The following is a 25,265-nucleotide window of genomic DNA, read 5'->3' on the forward strand; positions in this document are numbered from 1 at the left end:
CTTCAGCAAGGAGAATGAATTTCAGGCCAATGACCACAGAATTCCTTTGACCTTGATACTCCTAAACCTTTATCCTGCCATAACGTTTCCCAGGATAGATTCTTCTGGGCAAGATCTGAGTGCCCAGGTACTAAGGACTGAAGACACCACTTCTAGAAAAAGTTAACTCCTGTCCTGGATGAATTTCAATAAGGAAAACTGACATTCTCCCTGATTAAAAACCCCCTCTGCTACTTACCCAGGTACCGGAAGTATCAGGAAAAGAAAAACAGGTTGCTCAGATAAGAATACACAAGTGTTTAATTCATTCTTACTCCTAGACATGACTTAAATTTTATATACAAAAATTGTGTTTATCTGCAACCTACAAGTTCAGAAGAAAAAAAGTTTCTAAGGCAAGTAACTGCTTTAGCCAACCAGCTTCTGTCCACGTGTTTTACAATACCACATATTTTACAACATTTAATTACTTCTTGAACATAACTAAAGGGAATGTGGGGATGCCCTGTTCATGATGTACACTGAATTTCCAACAAAAAGCTTATTGACAGCTGTTAATGAAATATAAAAGATAATTAAGGAATTTTTCAATATATTCTAAAATATCTAAACAGTGACAAGAGTTCAGAGTAACAAAATGGCCAAAGATTACTTGAATTGTCTGAACTCCCAGCTCTGAAACTTCCCCTTCAAACAATAATACAAAAGGATTTTTTCTTTTCTACATTGCAAACGCAACTTCAAGGCATTAACACTGCATAAGGCACAGCCCACATCAGCTTAGATAAGAGTCAATAAGGGCTAAGAAAAACACATTTTTATAATGTATTTAACATTAGTTAACATTAGCATTCCATGTATGGAAAGCAAACTTAGCACAATCAAAACTTTTTTTTTTTAAGAGACATTTAACCAATTATGATTGAATATATAGAGCTTAAACAATAAAATGTTTGATAGAGATAAACAGAAATGCTGCAAGGCAAACAAAAAAAAAAATCTTTTGTTACTCACAAGAAGCAACAATACTAGAAAGCAAAGTGATGCGAGAGTCTGATTTTTTTTGTGTAGAAAATGTTATTACCCATAATAACAAATACACCCAAACTACAGCCTGTTTGGCTTTGACCTCTGCTTGGTACAGAAAAGATAAGATTACTTTAGATATCCACTGGAGGCCATGATCCATAGCAGGAATACACTGTTCAACTCCAACCACTTTGAGGCCTCTCTTCTACAACCTCAAATCCTTTTTGCTGTAACCCCCACAAGCCCCACGTGATCACAATCTCTCACTAGCAATTGGTTCAAGTCTCTTCTCATTGATGGTAATTAAACAACTGATTTGTGTGTCGCTGTAGCCAATCTGTTATCCAAGAGACTTTCTGTATCAGTGAAGGATTGCTGTAGTTTAATAACCCTCTATTATTAACCAAAATGAATGCAACTCGAAATTTCAATTAGAAAAACAAAACAAACAAACAAAAAAAAAGAAACAGAATTAAAGGGACAAGCAAGAAAGAAGATTAAAACTAATAACAAAGTGCTTGATATCAGGAATTCTTTGTCAGCCTCGACTGGAATAATTTGTAAGAGGCCACATGCAAGTACTCCCCTACAGCAGCTTTAAGAGCTCAAGGTATTGTAACAACCATATAATTCAGGTATTCATGTAACCTGAATATTCAGAATCTGCAAGTGACTGTTGGTACATTTGTTTCAGTCACCTGAAGAGCAATATCACGAATTGAAGTTAACTACTCTTGAAAAGCTTTTGAAAATCAGCTCTCCTCACTTAAAAAACAAGGAAAGACAATCCTTGAAGGATATATTCTTCTTTAAACTGAGGACTGCTACAAATCAATCTTATATTACTCTATAAAATGGAAAGAGCTCTGAGGAGCAATAACAATCCCCCAGACTAATCTTTTCATTATCTACACCCTCAGTTTGGAGAAAGCAGTCAGGCAGCTCCTGGATTGCCTCAAGGTCAAGACTTTCTTCTCTCTCAGAAGAAAAGAAAGCATGCAATTTACATTTAGAATGCTAAAATTCACCAAAACAGCAGGAGAAACACTGAGTAGGACACAAGAAGACTTCACATTCTCTTATCATTTATGCTTCTCTGAAGAGAACTCAGCCATTCATGCAAAACACTGAGTGTTACAACCAAGACTTCAGAATTCTGTCATATCACTCCGGGCTGACAATAGTGTAAAGAATTAGGATTATCTGGTCACCTATTAATAATACATCAACAAACTCTTCTTTATGTTAGCATAAATTCAAATGTTATCAAGTTCTCTAGAAATAATCTGCATTTCTACTGGAAGAAGATACTTAGTTTTGATCAGCAGAAAGTTTTTTCTTATGAGTAATTATATTAAGGACAATCAAATTATTATTGCTTAAAAATAAGATATTTGAATGTTTTCCTTTTAGGCTAATTCATAATTAGCCTTCCCAAGCTTTACCACTTTATTTCTAAAAGAAATAATTCCTTGCATAAGATCTTGTTGACTAAATTCAAAGTTGCACACTACATGAATAAGGAGTTTTCATTTCAAGTACATAAGTAAGTATTGCACTGCTGTTTTTGTTTTGGTTTTTTTTTACCCCAAGATTCCAACTACTGAGACGTGCATCAAGGTCACTGTCATCCACAGAAATAGTTTTCTTATGATGATGGTCCTGGAACAGAAAAAGTCAAATAAAATATCAGAAGAGTTGACAGAGACATAGTGTTAAAGAAAACATTGTTAGATTTGGCAGTACCTACAAAACTCTTCCTAATTGTGTCATGGTACCCATGATAGCTTTAGTCAAATAGCTCAGTTACCAGCAGCATGCTGTACTACAAGATGATGTTGACACAAACAATTTTCCAAGCCTGGGATTAACAACGCAGTAGACATTAAACACTAAACATAGGTCAACCTTTAGGATGATTTGAGAACATCCTATAAGAAGTTATCTTCCCCATGTACTTGCAGAGGGCAGGTTGCGACTTTAGTCCTTTTGTGTTACTCCTTCCTTAATATCTGCATCTGTACACATTCACACAACTGAAAAAAAAACAGCTTCACAGGGATAGATAACAGCAATTCATTGCAACTGCAGTAAGTTTTATTAGAAAAAGGTGAAGCATCTTACAGGCAGAGGTGCTGCTAGGTCATCATCATCATTCTGGAGAAGAGGACTCGTAGACTGTGATCTCAGTGTTGGCTTCCCATCGTACTTGAATCTCTCTCTATTATTACAAAAAGTAAGCAGAAAGAGAAGAATTCATTTTCAACAACTTGTGTCACACAACTGATTTTACTCCTCAACTAACATCCTTTTAAAAAGGAAAGATCATTGTCAAGGCATAACGGTCAAAAACAGTATAAAAAAAGGAATTTTTGTATTATTAAAGGCTCTTTAAAAAGGAGTATAAGGTCTTAAACAGTACATTAAAGTGAGAATTAACATCATGTATATCTTGTATATTAAGAAGCGCTCGTTGCGTTTCTCAGTTACTGCATGAAATAATGTCTCCCAACAGATTTTAGAATAAATCATAGAATTATAGAATGGTTTGGGTTGGAAGGGACCCTTAAGATCACCTCGTGCCAGCCCTCCTGCTACAGGCAGGGACTCCTCCTTGTAGACCAGGTTGCTACTCCTAAACATATCAGACACAATAGCATGAAGACAGACAACTCAGAGAAAAAAAATGGAACAATGATGCTGGTTGGCCACCCATAGGGAAGACTGGTTCAGGAAGTACCAAAAATGTTGTGCCAGGTCAAGGTACGTCCTTACATAACACACAAACATGAAGACAAGGGCAAGACACAGCTCAGTAGAAAAGCAGTGACTCAGAAAAAGCAAGGTGGAGTCAACACGTCCAAGAGATAAATCAAAGCTGTAGTAGCTGCATTTTACTTCAGTTCTGTTTCATAGACTGTAGCAGTATATACACAGGGTATGGGAAGGAAAGCTCAGCAGGACAGTGCAAGTACAGAAGGAAAATGTTCCGTCCAGGAGTGAAAAGGACAAAGATTTTTTTGTGGAAAAGTTTTTTGTATGAATCATAGGAACAAAAGGTGAATTAAGAATAGGAGATACACAAACACAACTGTCACTCACAAACCTGGACAACAAACCTTTCTCAATTACAGAACAGTGAAAGAAAAGAACAGCAGCACGGGACAAAATAAAACAAAAGAAAATGAGTTTATTAGATAGGTTGATACAGCAAAAGATCCAAAACAGTAGCAAGACATCTTCCAGTGTATCCTCCAGTGTCAAATCCACATGCATTAAAATAATTAAAAACTCCTGTTAGTAAATCCACCTTCCTATGACTAGCTATGTAGTATTAAAATCAAGTCAGATCATTAAAATACCCTTCATTCTTTCCATCTGGCAGAAAATTACACTGTAAGTTATGCCAAAAGACACTGAGATGAATTAAGTGTTTATGAAGAAAAAGACAACTGTTGTATGTAAAATATAAACAAGTTGCTTCTAGGAAGACATGCACAGAGTAACTTTTCAAGAAGCACAGCACCCCAGCTTTCATCAAAGCAGCAGGAAACAGTGAAATACAACAACTGGAAGCATACCTTCCCTTCCAGCAACAATCAGTATCAACAACATACATGGATGCAACATAACTATTAAAAGCAGTACATTAGATGAGTTTAGATAAGAAAAGTCTCAGATGTTAAAAAAACACAGAAGAGGGATAATAATACATTGACTGTTTCCAGCATTCCAATTCATTCATATCTTACCAAGACTTCATTTTACACAAAGTTATCTTCCAATGTAAGGAGACAGATCTTTAGCTACCAGCGAGTCTGGCCTTTTATCAATGGACTTTTCTGAACAACATTCAGTTACCTAACAACTAAATGAAGTTCAAGTTGTTTAAAATTAGAAAGAACAGAATTTATGCTCCTATTATTGTGAGATTAGGGGCTAATAAATATCCAAACCAACAAGTTACCTCTAATACTTTTCAACAGGAAAAAGTACTAAATAAAGTCTAATTATATTCTTAGTTCTGTATTTGCTGTTCTGAAAAAGAAGCCACTTTACTTGACTACAAACAAAACTAAGGATGGTCTGCAGCTTCCCTCATATCAAACATGCACTGCTCAGTTCACTCCCTTTTCTATCCTCCTGCTATCAAGTCAGGCTCCAGCAACCACAGGATGTTATTTAAGAATTGCTTTTTCTCCTCCCACAGCAGGCAGGTGCAGAGCTATCAGCCCTGACACCAGCCCCACAACTCCTGCTTCCACCACAACCATGAACAAGCATGGAAGAAGGAAGCAATTTGCTGTTAATAAAGGAGATTTGTAAATTTGCTACTAAGAAGAAAGCAAGGGCAACTCACTGGTTATTTCTTGTACAGCATCAGCCACACATTATCTGTAACAGTGTTTCTCAGGCATAACCTGTAGTGCTATGAACATACAATATGATTTTCCTACAGAGCCAGGAAGGTCAGATTTTTGTCCAAACAATACATTCTGAAACTTGAAAGAATGCTTTTTAGTGAAGATGCACCTTTCTAGCACCAGCTTGTTTGATCTTACATCCTAGCTTCCATGTCAGATTTGCCTAACTACTTCTTATTTAGCCAGATAAACAGCATCTGATCAAGAAAAGCCAAAACCTTCCTACACAGCAGCACGCATCTCACAAGATAGAAGTAACTACAAACAAAACTCCTCCATTTGTCTGCTTCCTTTAGAAGAGAGAAACTTGAATAAACAAACATTAAAAAAAAATACTCATAGGCACTGTCATATCTGTTCTGCCTCGAGAAAATGTTTTAGTCTATCTGTAAGAATTAAGTCACGGTTGGAATACAGCATTTCCATCGTACTATGTCACACGCCTATGGACGCAGCTCTCCTCACATCCTCGGGCAGACAGAAGTGTAACGTGACACGATCGCCATCTGCTGGCTCTCGTTAAGAGATGCAGAGTTCAGATATTCCAGTGTCTCGCACTGACAGCACGATCTAAGCTGCAAATGCAAAGAAAAACTTGATCTTCACGTCATTTATAGCTAATATCTTAAAATAGACACTTGTAAATAGGTATTAAATAGACCATCTCCAAGACACACCGTAGCTGAGACAATCAGTAGCTTTTCTTCCTGTGTTAGCCACATGTCTAACAGTTTTCTACTGCTATTAAAAAATTATGTAATATACAGAGGTATCAAAATTGCTAATTGCCAACACACACAATTCAAGTTTCCTTATTCTGATAATGGAGCTGCACGTAAGTTCTATTAGCAGAGTCCACTTGAGAACTCATTGAACCAATGACCTCATCTACCACATTTACTTGCTTCTCTAGCCACAGTTCACATGCCTCAACACATGCCTCCACAGAACTTACCAACCCTCAAGAATCAATATAGATTGAGCTGGAGTTCCACAGGACCAAAAAGAAAAAGCAAAATAAAACTTCAGTACCCCAACCACATCTCAGGGAAACTTTGCCAGATCAAGCTAAACCTTATCTTAAGGTATAGACTGGAAAAGAAGGTCAGAGTTCCAACGTTCCTCCACTGCCAGCTCTTAAATGAGGGCTGGGAAGGGATGGATCCTGGCTCCAGCCCTTCTGGTCACATAGGTTCATTGCACGCAGCTGAGCTCCTCCAGGTTGGCCCTGCCTTCCCACCAGGTGCTCCATCACTGCTTCAGGCCAGGACTCAGCATTTCTGCTACACACATTTAGTTAAGGTCTCAAAGAGCATGTCTAAAGCACAACATATTCCTTATTCCCATAAGGGTAGGCCTAATTGCTTTAATATTTAGACAGTTCTTCCCAGTGGCTCTTCTTATTACAAAGCCAGAAGTAATAACATGGTAACACAGCTGGTTACTTCAGTGATTTACTCCTTTTTTTCTCAACCAAACCACCTGCGCCACAGGGATGTACCACAAAGCCCCTCAGTATTAACGTAGCACTTGGAATCATGAGACAAATCACTTTAAAGAGCAACTTTTAAGATGATTGTTACAATTGCACACCGTTAAGGGATACATAGGAGGAAAAGTTTCAAGATACTCAACATGAAGGTGCCATGACCTGCGAGAGTGCCTGTAATCTGCATGAATCACAGCTGAGCCATTTAAAAATTCAAGACTTGGCATTGCAATAGAAGGAATTTGAAAGACAGCACAAACATCAACGTGCCTAAAAAATTAATAGCTAATGATAATGACTTACACTTTTTGTAAGTGTATACATCAAAAAGCCAACAGGAAACCAAGACTTAATAACCTGATATATTTCATCCCTTTAGCTGCTTTGTAAATCAGATGGGAGAGGAAGAGCTCTATATCCAAATAATAATATGAAATGAACATGCAGCTTAAGCTTGCTGGTACTTGCAAATCCACAGCGGATTGCAAAAATAAGATGCAGCTACAGATAACTCCAAATTCTGACGTACAGCTGCAAACAATCTGTAGTGAAACTTTGTTACCCTCAGTGCAAACATGCAGCATCTAGGCATGGAGCACCAGCTGCCAAAGCCTATGTGTTTGTAGTAGACAGCATAATCAAAACATTCTAATGTTTGTAACACTTAAACATAACAGGAAGGGGAAAAAGACAGAACTATAAGACTTGGAAGAAGACATACAGGAGTATGGGAAGCAGACATAACGGAGGAATGAGACAACAGAAAAGTAGAAAATTGATCAAGTTGAAAGAAATTCATGATGTTTCTGTACATCAAGTAGAAACACTATTTCAGATGAGTCCATGAGGAAGTGTAATAAATCCATATATGCAAATTAAAACATACAAAGCTTGCCAGATCTAACATACATTACATATGAATCAAATATCGAATAAAGCAAACATAAAAGTCTTACTCATATGTAACTGCTGTTGTTGAAGATGACTCTTCTTTAGAAGATAAAGTCCACAATTCCTCATGCACGGATTCACCTTCTCCTAACTCTCCCATCACCCAGTCAGGCAGGTAGTCTGGGCTACTACTCTGAATTCTTGTTGAATTTGGTTCATCAAAATAAATTAACTGTAATTGAAATAACTGCAAAATCAACACTGGAACATACTTACACAAATACATTCCTTATGCTGTTAATACAGTTTCTTACACAAATACCTGTTGCATTAAAATTATTTTTCAGATGAAGTCAGTGAGGTGTGCAAATATTACCTCCCCACACATGGCAATTAGCACAGCCTGCACGTTTCAATGTTTTCCTGCACTTTACTTCCTTCAGCACAGGTAACTTGACTGGTCACGCACCAGTAAAGCTGATGTATGCCATGTTATATTCAGAATATATTCATATATTCTTCTGAAAACAAACTACAAGCTTAACACTGCCTATGTGTGATAATGTGCCTACCAGTATCTTTTCTTTCAGAGTTTGAACAGCTGGAGTTCATGGCAAAAGCCAGGAAGGAAGACTACTGAGTCATATGAGTTAAGCACATCATATTCCATGCAAGAGAGCAATCTGCTGTTTAAGAAAAATTATACCCTTTCAAAAAATTAGGCAGGTATCATCTTTCTGCTCCTTAACACCTATTTTTATAAGCCTTAGAATCTGTATTCAGAAGAAACAAGTCTCCGATAAAGGATTTTGTTCCCTGAAAGGTATTTCAAATATCAGCTACAAGATATATAACATAAAAGTCAGTACTGACCACACACACCACCACTCAATTCATTCAAATTGCTTTTATGCCAAATGTAGGACTTGCAGGTATTTTCAAGAATAAATTTAAGCAATAAAGTCACGCTCACCATGTATGAAGGTAATGTTTTCAGCATTCCTGGTTCTGGTTCATGTGTAAAAGGATCTTCTAGCACTCCTCGTTTCAGCATGTGGAGCAAAAGTTTTGCATATGAGTTCCGATTCTTCCTTCCCGCTATTCCTGTACCCGCTCCTGAGGGCTCACACAGTTTTTTAACCCACAGAGCACACCTCTGGCGTTCTGAAAAGGTAGACACATGTATAACCTCTAATAGCATCAGGGAAAATCCAACATGTATCAGCAAGGCACAAAAAGTAGCAGCAGGGACTTAGAAAGCAACTAAGCTGTACAAAACCCCCACAAAACAATGCCTTATAACATCAGACATCAAGCTCCTAGTTTGGTTGGTAAAGCAAGACACACACACCTAATAATTAGCAGTAAGGTAGAATGCTGTTATTAGTGTTTCTCCACACACGAGTGTTACCGTATTTACCTGACCTATGCTGCAGCTTTAGTATGTGAGGCTTCACATCCACAATGCAGCGATCAAATTCAGCATCCAGCTCTTTCCATGTTTCCTCTTCTCCATTCATTTTGACAGAAAACACAGCAACCTGTATGACTGCCCACATTGAAATGGACAAGGTTAAACACCACCCTAGATCTGTCTCTAGTTGTCCTAGGCCAAAACGCGGCATGCTTTGAGACGATATGACAAATAAAGCTAAATATTTCATTGAATTCATACAAAAATAAGTGGATTTTTTTTTATTATTTGCAAACTACAGAAGTTGAATTAAATTTTCAATGAGAACATGCTTGCTTAGATTTGAAATTTGCCAACCACACAAAAAGGTGTTCAATTACACGCAATTTGTATAAAACAGCACCTACACAGGTTTGTGCAATAGCTGCGTTTATAACAGCTTTCCTCCCTATAATTAGCATGTATTATTATTATTTTAAATGAAAGAACCAGGCAAAAAGCACCAAGGAGGCTTCAAAGCGGCACTCTCAAATGCTGTCAGGACATTTACAGACACAGCACTGCAGGAGAAGGGCAGCTCCATCCCCACAGCACTGCCATGGTCAATAGAGCGGCTGTGGCCAATAACACTGCTGTGGTCAGTAGCACTTCCATGGTCATAGCACTGCCATGATCAGTAGAGCTGCAGTGGACAATAGAGCTGCCATGATCAGCAGAATTGCCATGGTCAGTAGCACTGCCATGGTTAATAGAGCTGCCGTGGCCAATAGTACTGCTGTGGTCAATAGAGCTGCCATGATTAGCAGCACTGCTATGGTCAGCAACATTGCCATGGTCAGTAGCACTGCTATCTGTGGTCAGTAGCACTGCTGTGGTCAATATAGCTGCAGTGGACAACAGAGCTGCCATGGTCAATGGAGCTGCCATGGTCAGCAGTACTGCCATGGGCAGTAGCACTGCTGTGGTCAATAGCATTGTTGTGGTCAATTGAGCTGCTATAGTCAATAGTGCTGCCATGATTAGCAGCACTGCCATGGTCAGCAACACCATCATAGTCAATAGCCCTGCTGCGGTCAGTAGCACTGCTATGTGTGGTCAACAGCACTGCTATGTGTGGTCAACAGCACTGCCAATAGCACTGCTATCTGTGGTTCATATCACTGCCATGGTCCATAGCACTGCTATCTGTGGTCCATAGCACTGCCGCTGTCCCGCCCCGCCTCGGGCACAGCCGGCTCATGGCAGAGCCCCGCCCAAAGCACACACCGCCCGCCGAGGCCCGCTCGGACAGCCCCGCAGGTTTGAGCCCATTTCCCCGCTCCGTTTCCTCCTCGCGTTCACCAGCGCCGCACTGAAGCAGCACCCGGCTGTGGGCGCGCTGCCCCGCGGCCATCCGTAGGGATTACCGCTCCCTAACCGCGCTGAACTCGGCGGCATTTCCCATTCGCTGCCTCCAGCAGCACCCACCCCCCGCCCGGCCCTCCCGCCGCCGCGCCGCCCGTACCTCACAGTCCGCGCTCTGAGGGGCCTCGCGCGGGCCGGGCCGGGCCGGCGGTTCCCGCTCCCCCTCGGCGGGCAAAGACCCGCGCGGAGCCGGCCCGGCCGAGCGGCCAACGGTTCAAACCGACCCCACCCCCGCTCCCGGCGGCCTCCGCTGACAGCACGGCCCGGAGCTTCCGTTTCCGCGGGCCGCGCCGTGCGGCGGGACGGCCTGCGGTTCGGAGCGGACGTGGCGGCGGTTCGGTGCGCGTCCTGAGGGCGCGAAGTGTGCCGGTGCCGCTCGGAAAGAGCTCCGACAGCGTTGGGCAGCGCGCCTGAATTTGATGTGGATGTTTCTGCTTGTGTGGCACGGGCTGTAGAAAATAAACACGCTGCGTTTAGGAGTGTAGTTTGTAAAGCTGAAGGTGGTCCTGCTGTGCTGCCGAGTTCCCGTCCGTGCGGGCACTGATGGATGTGAAGGAAGCTGCTGCAGTGAGGTGCAGCCGTGGGCTGTGGCCATGCAGCCCCGGGCTGGCCCACACGTGGGTCTCATGGCAGTGAAGGAGCTCTTTGAGAAGCTGGTGTGTCACTGACAAGTGGTGCAGGCATTGCTGTGTCCTGTGCTCTTCCCCACAACGATGCATCATACATGGCTGAATATTTTAGATGTAGAATTGTGGAGTATCATCAGTTGGAAGAGATGCATAAAGATCATAAAGTCCGATCCCTGGTTCCTCACTGGACATCCCAAAAATCCAGCTCTGTTTGAGATTGTTGTCCAGGCACCTCTTGAGCTCCTGCAGCTCGGTGGCTGCTGCCCAGAGCAGTCTGTTCCGTGCCCTTCACTCCCTGCTGAAGAACCTTTTCCTGTTAAGCAGCCTGGCCTTCCCCTGCCACATCTTCACCGCTCCCTCATGTTCTATCGCTGTTATCAAAGCAAAGATCAGCACTGCCCTGTGCTCCTCTTTGTAAGGAAGCTGAAGACCGCAATGAGGCCTTCACTCATTCTTCTCCAAGCTGAACAATGTATCCATACACATATTGCTGTGCACACACATTAAAAACATCAAGAGGGCCCAGGAGAGGATGAGGCAGCACCCATGGAGAAGCAGGAGACGCCAGTTCCGTGAGGTCCCCCAGGAACCTTGCAAAGGGGATGTGCCAGGTGCCTCAGCGCTGTGCTGCAGCCTGCACCCTGAAAGCAAAGACTTGAAAGAAGTGGAAGGTAATTCTTGGGTGTGTTGCATTCTTTATTTTAATTGCTGCTAGTTGGATACCAGCTGAAATTATTTTTAGCTGTTGCTGTTTGGGCCATGTCTTCATTATGATTAACAACTGGAAATATATAGATAGATAGATTTTTCCAACACAGTAAGACTACCTAGAGACTGACTTGCTTTAGTAACTGAACTGCTGAAATTTCCGCCTCTGAATCATCACTTACAGTGCCCAGATTTGTCATGGGAATTTTGTAATCATAATGAAACTGATCTGCTCAAGTCAGTCCAACACAGAGGAGAGGAGAGAGCAGGCTTTGGGAAGTTTGATGGGTGTAACAACACATCTCTTTTCAGGTAGGCTTTTCAAGGGCAGCATATTGGCTGGGTTACATGGTGAGGGTTGCATTTCTGTTCACCACCACAAGCCTTTTTTTTGTTGTTGTTTTAATCTGATATTTGAAAAGGGAATTTTTAAGCCAACTCTTTTGTATGCTGTTGGTACATATCCAAGGACTGCCTTCAGAGATGAATACCTCTCTATCATGCTAATCACAAAACTCTTCTCTTTGAAAACCAAAATTTGCTCTTACATTTGCTGGTGAAAAAGAATGTGAGTCAGGATGACCAGTCAACCAGTGAAATGAACCAGTTCTCCAGGAGAAATTTATTGAGGGAATAGAACCAGTTTCTGAGTCTGCTTACCAATGCAAGCAGCCAGAGAATTTGAAGACTACCTGGATTTATGTGACAGTTGCTTAATTTTGGTGCAAAAAGAAGGAAAAACAAAATGCTCAGGTGAAGATGGTGGTCTAGTCTTCATCCAAAGCTGCAGCTGGACACGATGCATACCCTCCAAAGGGAAACTACAGATATACGGTTATAGAACACTTAAATATTGCAGCCAGAATACAGAACTAATTCCCAATTTGAATTGTAAAAATATGTTCATTTAAGTGAAACACGTGGTGCTTTTATGTACCGCGTTCTCTTATCTCTCTAACTGTCTCAGCAGGTTGCCACAAGTAACACGAGCACAGCTTACGGCATTCTTTCAAACATCTAAAAAATAAAATGACAGGTTTCACTCACTCATACCAGCCTTTGGAACACTTCTAGTTGCAATACATTATTTTTCAGACCTTCTAAGCAAACCTTTCATGTCTGAAAAGTTGTGATTCACAAACACTTCACTACTTCAAAGACATATCAGGTCATAGATTTCCTCCCCCCCGCCCCCACCCCTATCCTTCTTCCTTTAGGAGACTAGATAATAAATTCAGCATACAAGCATTGACTCCTAAGGGTGATTCTTTCAAGTAGTCAAATACTGCTTATCCAGCTAGGAAGCAGGGCCAGCTGACGTGATGGTTGTCATCCTGCTGTAACTGGGAAAGCTTGTTAACACTGCTTAGAAAAATCTGCATGTTCCTGGAGCAACAGTTTTTGTGCAAAATACAAATCATTTCAAGGAAAAATTTATTTATTCCAGCTTCACAGTGTTTAACTCTGAAAGACAAGTTAATATTAAACTGTGTTTGGTATCTCAGCTAGTGTCCTGAATATTCAGATCCCACACAACATTCAGACTAGATTTCCAAACAGATAGGATCCTGCCAGGTGATCTGCGTATGTATTTAAGGTGGTTATTAATATTTTGGCTTTTAAGTCAGACATCCTTTAGAAGTTCCATTTAAACATATTAGCAATCAAACACAGCTCACATTGTGCCACAAAATAGACAAATTTACTCTTAACAACTGCAGAGGCAGCTTCTGCTTCTCTTATCTGCTGATAAGAAGCAAGTACTAAATGATAGTAACTGACTCAGCCTCTCCTTAAAAATAGGAAAATAAGAACAAACGATTTCAGGAATACTAGTAAAATATTTATGTGCAGCCTTAAAAGATTAGAAAAAAGCTGGTGGGAGTATGTTCAATGTTTTCTTAAGAATGGCTTTAGCATCTTACAAGTCCAGTTTGATTTTGATATTGATGCTAAATGGATCTTTCAAAAAGTTCTAAGGTAGGTTGCTTGCTGTGTAGCTTACTTCTGTGTCTTATCAAAGAGAAGAAGAGAGAATCACACTGCTTCACTGTAAGTTATTGTAAGCATGCAACAAATATTTCTCCATCATTTAGTAGTAAGTTGAAATTTTAAGTATTTTCTGATTAGAAATACAGATATAAGCACAACATTGCTAGAATCAATCACAGCGGTGGTCCTCTTAATGAAATGAAAATTACAGATCACTTCAAAGCTGCTTGCTGACCAGAAATCATTATTATTGCTCAATGGTGCACAGTTCTCTTTATTTAAAAAGGAACCAGCTACATTGCATAATATTTAAACAGCATTAAACATTAACTGCTGTTTTAAACAGCAGTTTCATGTAATGTTGAAGTTATGAAAACATAAATAGTGTTATTAATTTTAGCAATATTTTTGAAGTATGGAAGAATCCTTTATCGGATGCAATTTTTTTCAGTGGCAGTTGGACATTTGGCCACTGAACACATTTTGGAAAACTCCATCTTTCTCCTTGCCTAAATTCTGGAAAATCCTATGCTGATGGCCTTCTGTCCTTCTATAATTAAAGGTTGGCTCCTTATCACATAACAGAGGAAATGGAATCAGAACTCAGCTAATTACTCATAAGGAAGGCCTTCTATAAATCAGTTAAGAGCTAAAGGATTTGATTGATGTCTAGGTGATATTAAATCAGAACACGCTATTGGCCAAAAGTTACTTTATTCTAAAGGGGTTGCTATTGAGAAGATCATTTACAATGACATAAAAGCTGGAAATACTGAAAGAGAAGTAGTGTAGCATGGATGCTGAAGGAGGCAGAGGAAGTTAATGGCTGAAATAATGTGTCACAGCTTGTGAAGGAGACTGGGATAACAGCAGCAGGGAAAAGAGCAGAGACTGTGCTTCCCAAGTTTGCCTGGAATTTACACTCAGAGGTCTTAAGTTGTCCTGTGTATCCACGTATCTGTCTCTGTGAGACACTCAGTACTGCTTTACTTCTTTGACTCATTTCAGATCTTCGCATGGTTTCATGTTTGATGGGTCCGTCTTAACAAGGCTTGAAAAGAAGCCACGCTCTGTTGAAAACAAGAGGTTGAGACTTTGGGTTAAAGTCTTACAATGTGCAGTGGCTGAAAACAATGCATCTCAAGGGCTCTGCTAGATATAAGCAGTGAATTTTTGCTTGCTGTAAACTGCTGGAAGAAATTCACTATTTTAATTTCTACTTTAAAAAGAGCTAAACGATGTCCACCTGAAGGCAATCCAAACACAAGGACGTTTTGACCATAGGTTGTCCGTGTCCTTTTCATCACTTAGGACTGAAAAAAACTTCCAAGGAATATTGACAAAACAGGTGCAAAGCACTTCCTCTTGCTGATAAACTTTGCTATTTCACCCCTTCATTTACTCTAAACAACAGAGTGCCTGTGAACCAGTTCTTCCAGCATCAGGATAGCTGTTAGCTGCTTTTTAACTCTTGACCCAATGTCAGAAGCAGTCAGAGCAATGTGAGGGCAATTCAGCAGAGCGGCAGTGAGCAGGACAGGCTCCCGGGGCTGAGGCAGGGTCCAGGCTCTAGAAGTTGACCCAAGGATTCATGAAATCCCAGGACACTTCATGTCTGGCCCTTTGGCTGGGCTGGGCCTCTAATTAACACCTCTCGGGAGTAGAAGGATTTCTTCCTAAATGCCCAAGAACTTTAGCACAACACAGATGAATCAGCTGGTCAAATGCAGCTTGAAGACGAACTGGGACACTGCTCCCTCACACAGGCAGGCAGCTGTGGTAAAATTATCTCAGCTCTTACCTTTGAAGCAGAAAGGGACAGTGAGATTGCCGTTCACACACTGAACAGGCACAGTGTAGGCACAGGATTTCTCTTTATTCTTGCAGTAGAAGGATATAGTTTCGCCATGCATGATGCCTTCCTTAAGATCATTCTGGACTCGTTTCTTCTCCCCTTCGTATAACACTACAGCTTTCTTTACTGGAATTTTACATGGCTCTGTAAAACAATCCAGCTATCAGCAACACATAAAGACGATTAGAGCTCTGTTTTGAAACATGATTAGAATAGATCCCATGAGAAATTTGCATTAGAGAATGAAAAATGCTGTGGTCCACACGTATGCAATACTTCTGCTGATATTATGATACTAAAAAACTTTGCACACCTGTGTACAGGAGCTAAAAATTCTGGTGAAAACTCATCCCAGTAAAATTCCTAATTATATTAAATAGGAGGAGGACAGGAAATATGAATATGTAATACATTTTAGTGTCTGATTATTGGAGCTGGTTCCAATACGTCACAGTGTAGAACACTGAATGCTGGGAGTCATCTTAGATTATCAGGGTCTTGAAATCACAGCTTCAATTTATTTGTGAAAAGGCACGAAGGTGCAACAGCTCACTGACAGTCAGTGGTGTTTTTTTAGGAAAATGAAATCCAATTGCTGGTTTCTAAGGGATTCTATATGTGTACCTTTGCAGGATGGCTTTGTGGACCAGTTCCCTGTCTTCTCGCATCGGGAGTGCTTGGGTCCCTCCAGCACATATCTGGACTGGCAGCTGAAGCTGACACTTTCATTGTAGTGGTATGTTCTACGAACAGCAAAATTTAAGAACCCATTTTCTATTCCAGTTGGAGCAGGACAAGTGACAGCTGCGGTACAACAACAAAAGAGAAACAAAGCTTTGTCACTGCTGCAGTTCTAAAAGATGCAGTGTGTACTTCAAGAATGCATGTAAAAATTTTATATTGGTTCATTTTGGCATCTTGCACCGGAGAACACAGTCAGGGGAAATGTTATAGATAAATAAATAATTTAAATACATCTGTTGTGGTTGTACCCAAAATGTGGTATCGTTTCACAGTGCGATTCTCTAGCCTAAGGATGAGGTTTGCCTGCCTCTGAGATGAATGCCAGCATTTAGCAGAGTCCCTGCACTTGGGCAGCCAGGCTTCCTCCACACTGGCAGCAGTTTTGCAGCCTTGTTTGCACAACTTTCATACCTGCAGCAAATGTTTTGTCAATCCCATCTCGTGTGCAGTCTTGCAGATGCTGTCAGCCACCCCCTTGCATTCATGATTCTGACTTTCAGAATGAGTGTGCTGTATGTTTATAAATAATATGCTTTTTTTTTTTTTTTCCCCTAGGAAATCGTTGCTCTTTTTGTATGTTGGCACACACAATTCTAGGCTTTTGTTTCAAAGGTGCTGAAAGTCAGTTACCCACCCCTGCACTCCGGGATGCTGCTCCAGGTGCCATTGGCCTGGCAGGTTGCTGTCTCATTTCCAATAAGTGCCAGAGGTGGTACACATTCAAAAACAATTGTGTCCATGAAGTAAGAAATATTTCCAGACTTTAAAAGAGTGTAAGAAAGGACTCCAAATTCAGGAAGTGAGGGAGGTTCACAAGTCACAGCTGGAAAAACACAGCATTCTTAGAAAGAAAAGCTTAAGGACCAAATTGTTACTGTTATCACAGGAGCAACTTGTTTATAGCCAAAGTAACCCCACACAGTGCCTTATGGAAGTATAGCTGCCAAAACAAAAAAAGATCAGATTAGAAGTCTCAAGAGCTTTTCCATGTGTAATTCATGATTTTTGCTGTATTTTTTATACTATGTTATGCAGTATCTTGTTTTTTCCGTAAAACATTTATGCAGGACAGGTCACAGCAAAAAAGCATGCATAGCAGCTGTAAATCGTGATGCTATCCTCATTTTTATATACAGGGAAGATGAATTTGAAGGGACAAACATCTTACCTTCAGTTGTAAACAGCATCCCTGATCCTCACCTTTTACATAGAATTTTAAACTGCATCTCTCTGTAAATAGAGCCCACACCTCTAAAACAAAATGTACAAGCTGCTTCTTGATTGTCCCTAATCTTTTTTAGAACACTGCAATGGGAGGCTTCTAAAGAGGAGTATATGTAAATCTGAGTGATGTAAAGGAACCCTTCATAATAGCAATAAGGATGCAGTAGTTTTGGGGTATCTGAGCACATACGTTGACACTGTGGGGGGATTCCACTCCACTTGCCATCTGACATGCATTGGCTTGTCCTTGACCCAACAAGGTTGTAACTGTAAACAGAAAGATCTGGTTGTCAGAAAGCTTAATGAGCCTTTTTGTATGGAGAAAAATCAGTTTGTTCTTTGTGAAGATTTCCATTTCCCACATGCAGATTTAATAACAGTCCAGTTCTGAAATCCTTCTCTAATTCAAGTACTTACTAACCTGAAAGGAAATTTAGATTCAAACACGAAAATATGTTAATATCCAGGTATTACAGATTTCTAGAAAGAGTGCTTGATACAACAAGGTATTTCACTTTCAACTCTATATTCTATTTTAATATTACAATGATTCCTATACCTGATTAATACTTGGATATTTGCAAGTAGTGAGCACTGAGCAATGATGTTAATCTTAGAGTTTCTTAGGAGACATTCCTAGCTGGTTATGGCAATTAGGATGAATCTATTTGTAAAGAACTCAGCAGTCAGTCCCTGAAGTTACTGAAATGCATTATTTTATTATAATGCCAATTTAATTTAGATTATGCAGTCCCTCTAGATGCTTCCCTCTACTCCTCTGTACATATATTATTACTAACACACTGACATTTAAAGAAATGCTCATTTTGTATCGATTGCATCAGTATCACATAGCTGCAGCCCAGTAAATTATCATTAGTGAAATCAAATCAATTCAAGTCCCATTGCTACATTTGATATCATAGGTGAATTAATTTATTCCTTTTCTTGTCTGTTCTGCAGAAGAGCGAGATAACTGAGGTTTTAGTACTCATCAGTGAACTCCAGCCTATGGCTCACCTATGATCTTCCCAGGTAAGCACTGTTTATTAATTACTTGCTTAAACAGAGTGACTGCATGCTGCCATCAAATATCTCCTTGCATTTAACTTAACTATGTTTCTTTAAATGCATCCTCATTTCTAAAACCAGGAGGCAGCCTTCAGTAAAAGTGCATTTGCTCCAGGGACTAAATTAGGATTAACCTCATGTTTTCATTTACTGAGCTTAGAAAGACATGGAAACAAATTTTTCAGCCTCCAGATCCTGACAGCATGATGACTCAGATGGAGATTATCCTTTCTGTGCTGTAGGATTTCATCTCATGATGTAATAAGAGGATTTTAAAAGCAAGGAGAAGTGGTCTGGAATGAATCTTTGCATAAAATTTCTGCTATTTTCCTGGTTTTCATGTCTGCAAGACATTGCTTTGGAGGAGCAAAGGCCCGAGATACAGTAGTCAGAGCTAAACAGAGAAGGACCCCAGATATGCCATTTTTAGGTCTCCAAAGTGCAGGTGGATTTTAGTGTGGTATTTTCTGAATTCCTTGGCTTGCAATGCTGCAGAACACAACAGTACAGCGTAGTGCTGTGGTTTAGATTTTGTGCTAAGTAACACAGAAAAAGGGAGCACTTACCCTGGGTCACATGAAAAACTTAAAGAACTCTGGTAGTGGAAATCTCTAGAATCAATTGTTCCATGCTGCAAGCGTTCAGGGGTGGGACATCTCTTTGCTGTTAATCAAGGTTTAAAGAAGGACAGTATTATTTCACAAGGCATGAAGCTCGCACAGTGGGAACTGGTTGATTTCAAAAGGCTCTGAGTGCTTTCCATGTTTTTCCACTTCTGCATACTACATTTCATAACCTATTTCACATTTCTATCAAAACATAGCAGTGACAGTTTCCAAGTTTTTGTGATGAAAATATTTTTTTGCAGTTGATTGTCTGAGGAAAACAGCTGTTATGCAATTAAATGATAAAAATGAATAGCAATTGATAGGCAGATATTGTCAACCAGTGTACGTCATTTGTAGTACAACAGCACTGAGATGAGCCCTTACTTACGTAGGCATAAGAGTGTGTTGAGAGGCCACCTGCCAGTGGGCTGGCAGACGTACTTCCTCTGGCCGCTGTTGGGGACAAACCCTGGCCTGCAGGTGTATTCGATTTCGTCACCCACGTTATACTCATTTTTGACCACATTGATTGTGGCAAACGTCACATCTGGTGGCTTGGGACAGACTGGAAGATAGAAGAAAATTTACAAAAAGTAAAGCAGAGAGCTTGAGGTATTCAAGTTTCTGTATTACAATCTATTCTGTTTCTCCGGGCTCCCTCAGTTACGCTCCAGGGTAGCACTGGCTGTTAGGAAGTGGAAGGCACTTACCTTTTGCTGCAAGAGCAGAGTGGGTCAGAGCAGCCACACACAGGAGCAGTGCCAGGGAGTACATTGCTGCCAGCCCACCAGCTTCCCCAGTGACTCTCAGGCCAGTGGTTCCCCCCTTAAAAATAAAGGCATCCATAAAAGGATGGTTACATATTAACTCTTTGTATTTATTCCCACCCAAGTAAACAGAAGATAAAAGGGTCCTTGTGGTGCTGGAATAAAGGATGATATAACCATCACATGTTGCACTTGCACATAATGCAGGGATTCAGAGTCTCTACTGAAAATGCCTCCTCTCTGGTTGGTTCTGCAGAGCATCTCCTGCAGGGACTGATGGTTTTGAGGAAACAATATCATCTCCTCAGCATCTGCGGAGGCTGAGAATGGTTGGATCAAAGAATAAAACTGTCACAGAGAAGCTGTTGTTTCTCACTTGAGTTTGTACTCTTCCACATACAAGCGTTATAGAAGTCTTTTAAAAGCAAAATCACAGAAACACAGAATGAAAATGATTCATGTTGGAGTGACACTGGTGTTGTCATAGGCCTCCAGTGACAACACCAGCTTAATGGTGGTTTATGCTGGATGATGATCTGGCCTGAAACGTCAGGCTCCATGGGCCTGTTTTGTCTGATTCACATTGCCAGTCATTATCTTTCAATTAGCAGATAACTAGTTAGCTCTTGCTTTACTACTTCTCTCATTGCCCACAGTGCCAGCTGTGCAGGCAGGAAAAGTGAAATAATGGGTCTGGATTGCGCTTAATTTGTGGCAAGGAGTTCAGATTCAAATCATATTGTTGGGTGGCATAGAAACTTGTTTTGACTCTGCCATTTGGGGTCATCAAGTCAAAACTACATAGCTATCAGCTGATGCTCCGATCAGTGCATTTTTCCTAATTTAGTAGATTTTAATTGCAGGAACATCTCAAATGCAACCAAAATAACATCTGTGTAATCATTGTTCCACAGTTTGCTGTTTCTAATCTCAGTATCCTCCTTGCCTGCTGACTCACAGCCTGTGAGGGGGAGTGAGGGACATTGGGAGCTCAGACAAGAAGCTAGGTTATGTCAGATCCTTCCTGCCGTGATCTTAAATACTTTGTTTATTTTTGCTTCATACATTTTCTGCATTTGAAATGTAGACTTTAGCCACAACATTAAACAATTAGGAACATGCTGGTCTTATCAGAAATAAAAATACGTGGATGGCTTGCTCAAAATGTTTACCAAATACACAGTGCCAGAGGGCAAAGTACAGCCTCTAAATCAACCAAAAAATACAGACTTGATTTTCTGTTTTTACATCTGCTTATTTCTCCTTTTGTCCCAGCCTACTTCTTCCTTTTCTTTCTCTACAGATGTTTCACCTTTCCCAACTGCTGTGCTGTGCTGAACTTCCTTGCCTTTGGGTTATGTCCTTCCTCAGATCTGCTTGCTGTTTTGCTTGCATTCTTTTCTGCGTTTAAACCACAGGAATAGATGGGCGCGATTCAATCCATTTCAACGTTGACCGTGTGAGCAGTTCTCACTGCGCTCAGCAGATGGCAGAATGCACCCGAGTACATGTGCCACACACACCTGTGAACTCCAACTGAAGTTTTCTATGCTACTTTAAGAGAGAGGAAGTCATGCGGGTAAAATTGGGCTGAATAGATCTGATCTTTGCATGTCATTTGAACATCCGTTGTGGGCAATAACTTCATTATTTCTAAAGCTGGCAATAAAACTTTGAATAATTGCATATGAAACTGAAAGAAAAATACCAAACGTTTCATGCAACTGCACAACGACTGCCAGTGTTGTGATTTATTTGGAAGACATATTTCTCTGTAATAAGAGTCATTAGAATGCATGTTGTCAATAACTGTGCCTTCTTCCATAACTGCACGGGAAGGATTCACCTCAGCAGAACATGAACAAACCAGTCTCGTTCTCTCTATATTTGGTGATAATATGCAGTTGTTTATATCATCTGACTTCTCATCAAATCCATGTGTTATTTATTATTGTAGCTCCTATAAACCTGGTTATAAAGCAGAACTTTTTGTTAGTGGCCGTATAAATGCAGAGCAGACTGATGTTCTCCACCACAAATAGTGTTATGTTCTATGGAAAGAAATGCTGGCTGCAGGCAGAGCAGTGTAAGGACACGCTGAGATGATACTGGCTAGCACAATATGCACAGTATCAGTACCACAGAAGCCTGTTACCCGTTTCTGTGCTAGCATAACCTAAAAGAAGAGTATGAGGGAGGGGTGTGAATGAACTTTGCAGAAGCTGTGCTGCCTGGGCAAAAATATGAAGGGCAGCAGGACAGAGATCAAGAGTGTGTGTTTGAAAAGATAGCAATCTAATGATGGAGCCCAGCATCACTCCCTGAGCAGAGTAGTTTCATTTATGAATAAGAGATGGGGAGAGGGTAAGTCAGCAAAGCCATAAAAGTGGAAATGGAAACGTGAAAGAGTTTGAAACAAAAACAATTTAAAAAAAATAGAGGGATACGAAAAGAAAAAAGATGAATACCAGCCTATGTGGCAGCATTCTTCCTTGATACCCAGGGGTCAACTGGAGCTGTCAAGACAAGAGGAGAATACATTGTGGTAATTGGAACACAAGATAATGAGAAGCTGGACAAAGACTTTCAGGCAGAAACAGTCTCTCCTAGAGATATTTTGCAGAAAGTTTGCAGGAACAAGACAGACTGGAGGTCAGGTCACCAAAGTAACCGTTCCCCAGCTAATGAGCCAGGCTTTAATCTGTCCACCTGCTTCTCCAACTGATGCTATAGCTTTCATGATCTCGTAGGATTTGTCGCACCTCTGCTGCTGCCACTTGCTGGCAGTCTGTCCATCTGGGTGATGTGTTGGGTCATGTCACCCACCACTCTGGAGCTTTTACAGGTGTTCTTCAAACAGAAAATGTGTGATATAGCCCAGCCAGTTTCTCAAATCACACTGAATGTATTGCTTAAGGCCACTGAGATAAAATATTAAAGAGAGATTGAATGCAGTTCTCCTTTTTGTGCCAGCATCCCCTTACTGAGGCCCTCTCCCTCTGGCATGAAAGCCGGGTTTGGAGCTCTGCTTGGACCTACAACTTCATCCTTTCCCTACAAAGAGAGGATATTCAGATTCCAGCTGATTTCTTTTTGTCCCTTTTGTTTCACATGTCCATCACTGGCTTTGTATGGGTGTGTATCCTTTATGGGAGCAGGTGTTGAGTTACAGGTCCAATCACTGCCCTTCGTGTTGCTGTGGTAGTTCTATTAATATTTGTTCAAAGTTCATTTATGCTCTGCACAAACATTTTTATCGCCTCCACTCGATACATCCGATATTGGAGTGCTCCATAACACCGAAAGAGATAACAAATGGAAAGTAAGAAGGTAAAATGCATCATTTCCAGCCTTAAAGAAAAATGACTGCCTTTAGTTCTGGCCAAGCTGAGGCTATTTCCTAAATAGTGGTTCCTTTTAATATTTAATATAGAGCTGTGTAGATAATTTAGCTTTATGTATTCATGCTTAGCAAAATATTCAGCCAGCCAGAAGCCAAGATCCATCTGCACTGAATTAGTTTTCCAGTCAATGTTCCCTACCTGCTGAAAGTAAATACACGGTAATTTACATTGACCTGGAAGGATGTCTCACTGACATCAAAAGCAAACAATATCTGTGTAACTTCTGAAAATATAGTTTTCATGTAGAAACATAATTTAGGGTTAAATGGCACTTTGATTTCACTAACTGAGGTTAGTGAAATAATTATCATTTCAGTCCTAGACCTCAGGTCACTTTAGGCACCCAGCGTTTTACAGGAGGTGTGGTATTAAAATACCCATTCCTGTATTAACTTGAGCTGCTGGAGGGCTGGCAGGAGCAGTTTCCCAGGTCTGAGCAGGTCTGTGCCATCACACAGAGATGTTCCATTTTTCACATACATTAAACTCACAGTGTACAAAAACAGAGAGTATTTTAAAGCCACTTCCTCCTCTCCGCCTTCTCATTTCCTGCAAAGAAAATCCAGAGAATCTCTCACAGTTGTACTGCAACACAAATATTGTAAAACAGTCTGTTCCTCTGATAATTCTTTCTGAATTTTCTCTAAAAAAAAAAAAAATAATAATCCTGTACTATATTTCTTTATCAGGAATGCTGAAATATGAAGCTTTGGGGGCAAATTTTTCTTCATGAGAGTTTGACTCTGCAGTGGCCAGCTGGGGTAATGGGGAGATTGGAGAAGGCAGGGTACTGACCCAGCTCAAATCAAACCCACTATTTTCTCTCACAAAGCTTGAAAATATGTTTTCTAGATTCCCTTCATCATTGATCTTCTGCTTTCTATGAAGTCAGATTTCCGTGAGTGCTTCATTATATAACTGTACTGCCTCAGGTTGTCACATTGTTTACAAGCTGGGGAGAGTTCAGCCTCGGTCAGGATCTCCTGCGGGTTCTCCCAGAGAAGCTCAGTGCTGCAGGAATGCACTTTGTGCTTCCAGTACATCAGGAACAGCATTAACGTTTCACCACTTTGCCATCCAGAGGAGCAATCCTCGCTAGCTTCCATCCCAGAATGACTCCATCACTCTGGACTTCTGTGGGTAGATGAGAGAGCTTTTACGCTGCCTCTTCCTCCCTTGGCACACTGCCACAGTACTGCCAGAAAGCCCAACTAACACCAGATTTACTGCTGTTCTTCAGTTATATCCAAATGACAGACAAAGGGATCAATAATGAAGGAGTTGTTAGGTATATTCATCATCAAAAACTTCATTGAAAAGTGCATGTGTCTCAGAGCAGCCTAGAATCAATGCAGTGTCAGAGGCTGCTGCTGCTATTGCCATCGGCAGCTTCGATCTAGAGAGATCCTCTGATCTCTATTAACTTGTGGATATTATCTGTGAAATTCTTTCTGGGCAGAATTCCAGAGTGTTCCAGATGAAAAAAATTCATCCTGTTTGCTATTCTGCTCCTGTGCTGTGTACGATGCAATCAAAAGGTGAGCATTGGTCACTCTTATGGCCGAAGCCAAAACCCTCCCAAGCCTCTTCAGTGCTTGAGAATATAACTGGA

The 25,265-nt window shown here is 40.7% G+C and overlaps 2 protein-coding genes across 5 annotated transcripts in view; both read right to left on the reverse strand.

Annotated features, from left to right (window-relative positions):
- The window catches only part of CEP112 (centrosomal protein 112), a 139,966-nt gene extending 128,012 nt beyond the window's left edge, over positions 1-11,954 (reverse strand). For 2 of the 4 annotated variants that reach the window (XM_048965506.1, XM_048965508.1), the window contains exons 1-6: positions 10,752-11,954; positions 9,254-9,382; positions 8,807-8,997; positions 7,899-8,065; positions 3,154-3,250; positions 2,617-2,691 (exon numbers count right to left, since the gene is read on the reverse strand). In XM_048965506.1, the coding sequence (XP_048821463.1) occupies positions 2,617-2,691; positions 3,154-3,250; positions 7,899-8,065; positions 8,807-8,997; positions 9,254-9,353 (630 nt within the window). In that variant the 5' untranslated portion in view covers positions 9,354-9,382; positions 10,752-11,954. Of the gene's footprint in view, positions 1-2,616; positions 2,692-3,153; positions 3,251-6,485; positions 6,564-7,898; positions 8,066-8,806; positions 8,998-9,253; positions 9,383-10,751 lie in introns of those variants that run through there. The other 2 variants (XM_048965507.1, XM_048965509.1) reach the window with 2 other exon arrangements.
- A 2,723-nt stretch (positions 11,955-14,677) lies between these two features.
- APOH (apolipoprotein H) lies at positions 14,678-20,327 on the reverse strand. Its single transcript, XM_048965513.1, has 8 exons — positions 20,193-20,327; positions 19,871-20,047; positions 19,441-19,537; positions 17,994-18,070; positions 17,214-17,402; positions 16,460-16,639; positions 15,782-15,979; positions 14,678-15,050 (listed from the first exon to the last, which is right to left on the reverse strand). Exons 1-8 carry the CDS (start codon positions 20,254-20,256, stop codon positions 14,980-14,982), a joined length of 1,053 nt encoding a protein of 350 aa, XP_048821470.1. The 5' UTR covers positions 20,257-20,327; the 3' UTR covers positions 14,678-14,979.
- Between the last annotated feature and the right edge of the window lie 4,938 nt (positions 20,328-25,265).

Source organism: Lagopus muta, chromosome 18 (genome assembly GCF_023343835.1).
Source record: "Lagopus muta isolate bLagMut1 chromosome 18, bLagMut1 primary, whole genome shotgun sequence".
NCBI classification, from domain to species: domain Eukaryota; kingdom Metazoa; phylum Chordata; class Aves; order Galliformes; family Phasianidae; genus Lagopus; species Lagopus muta.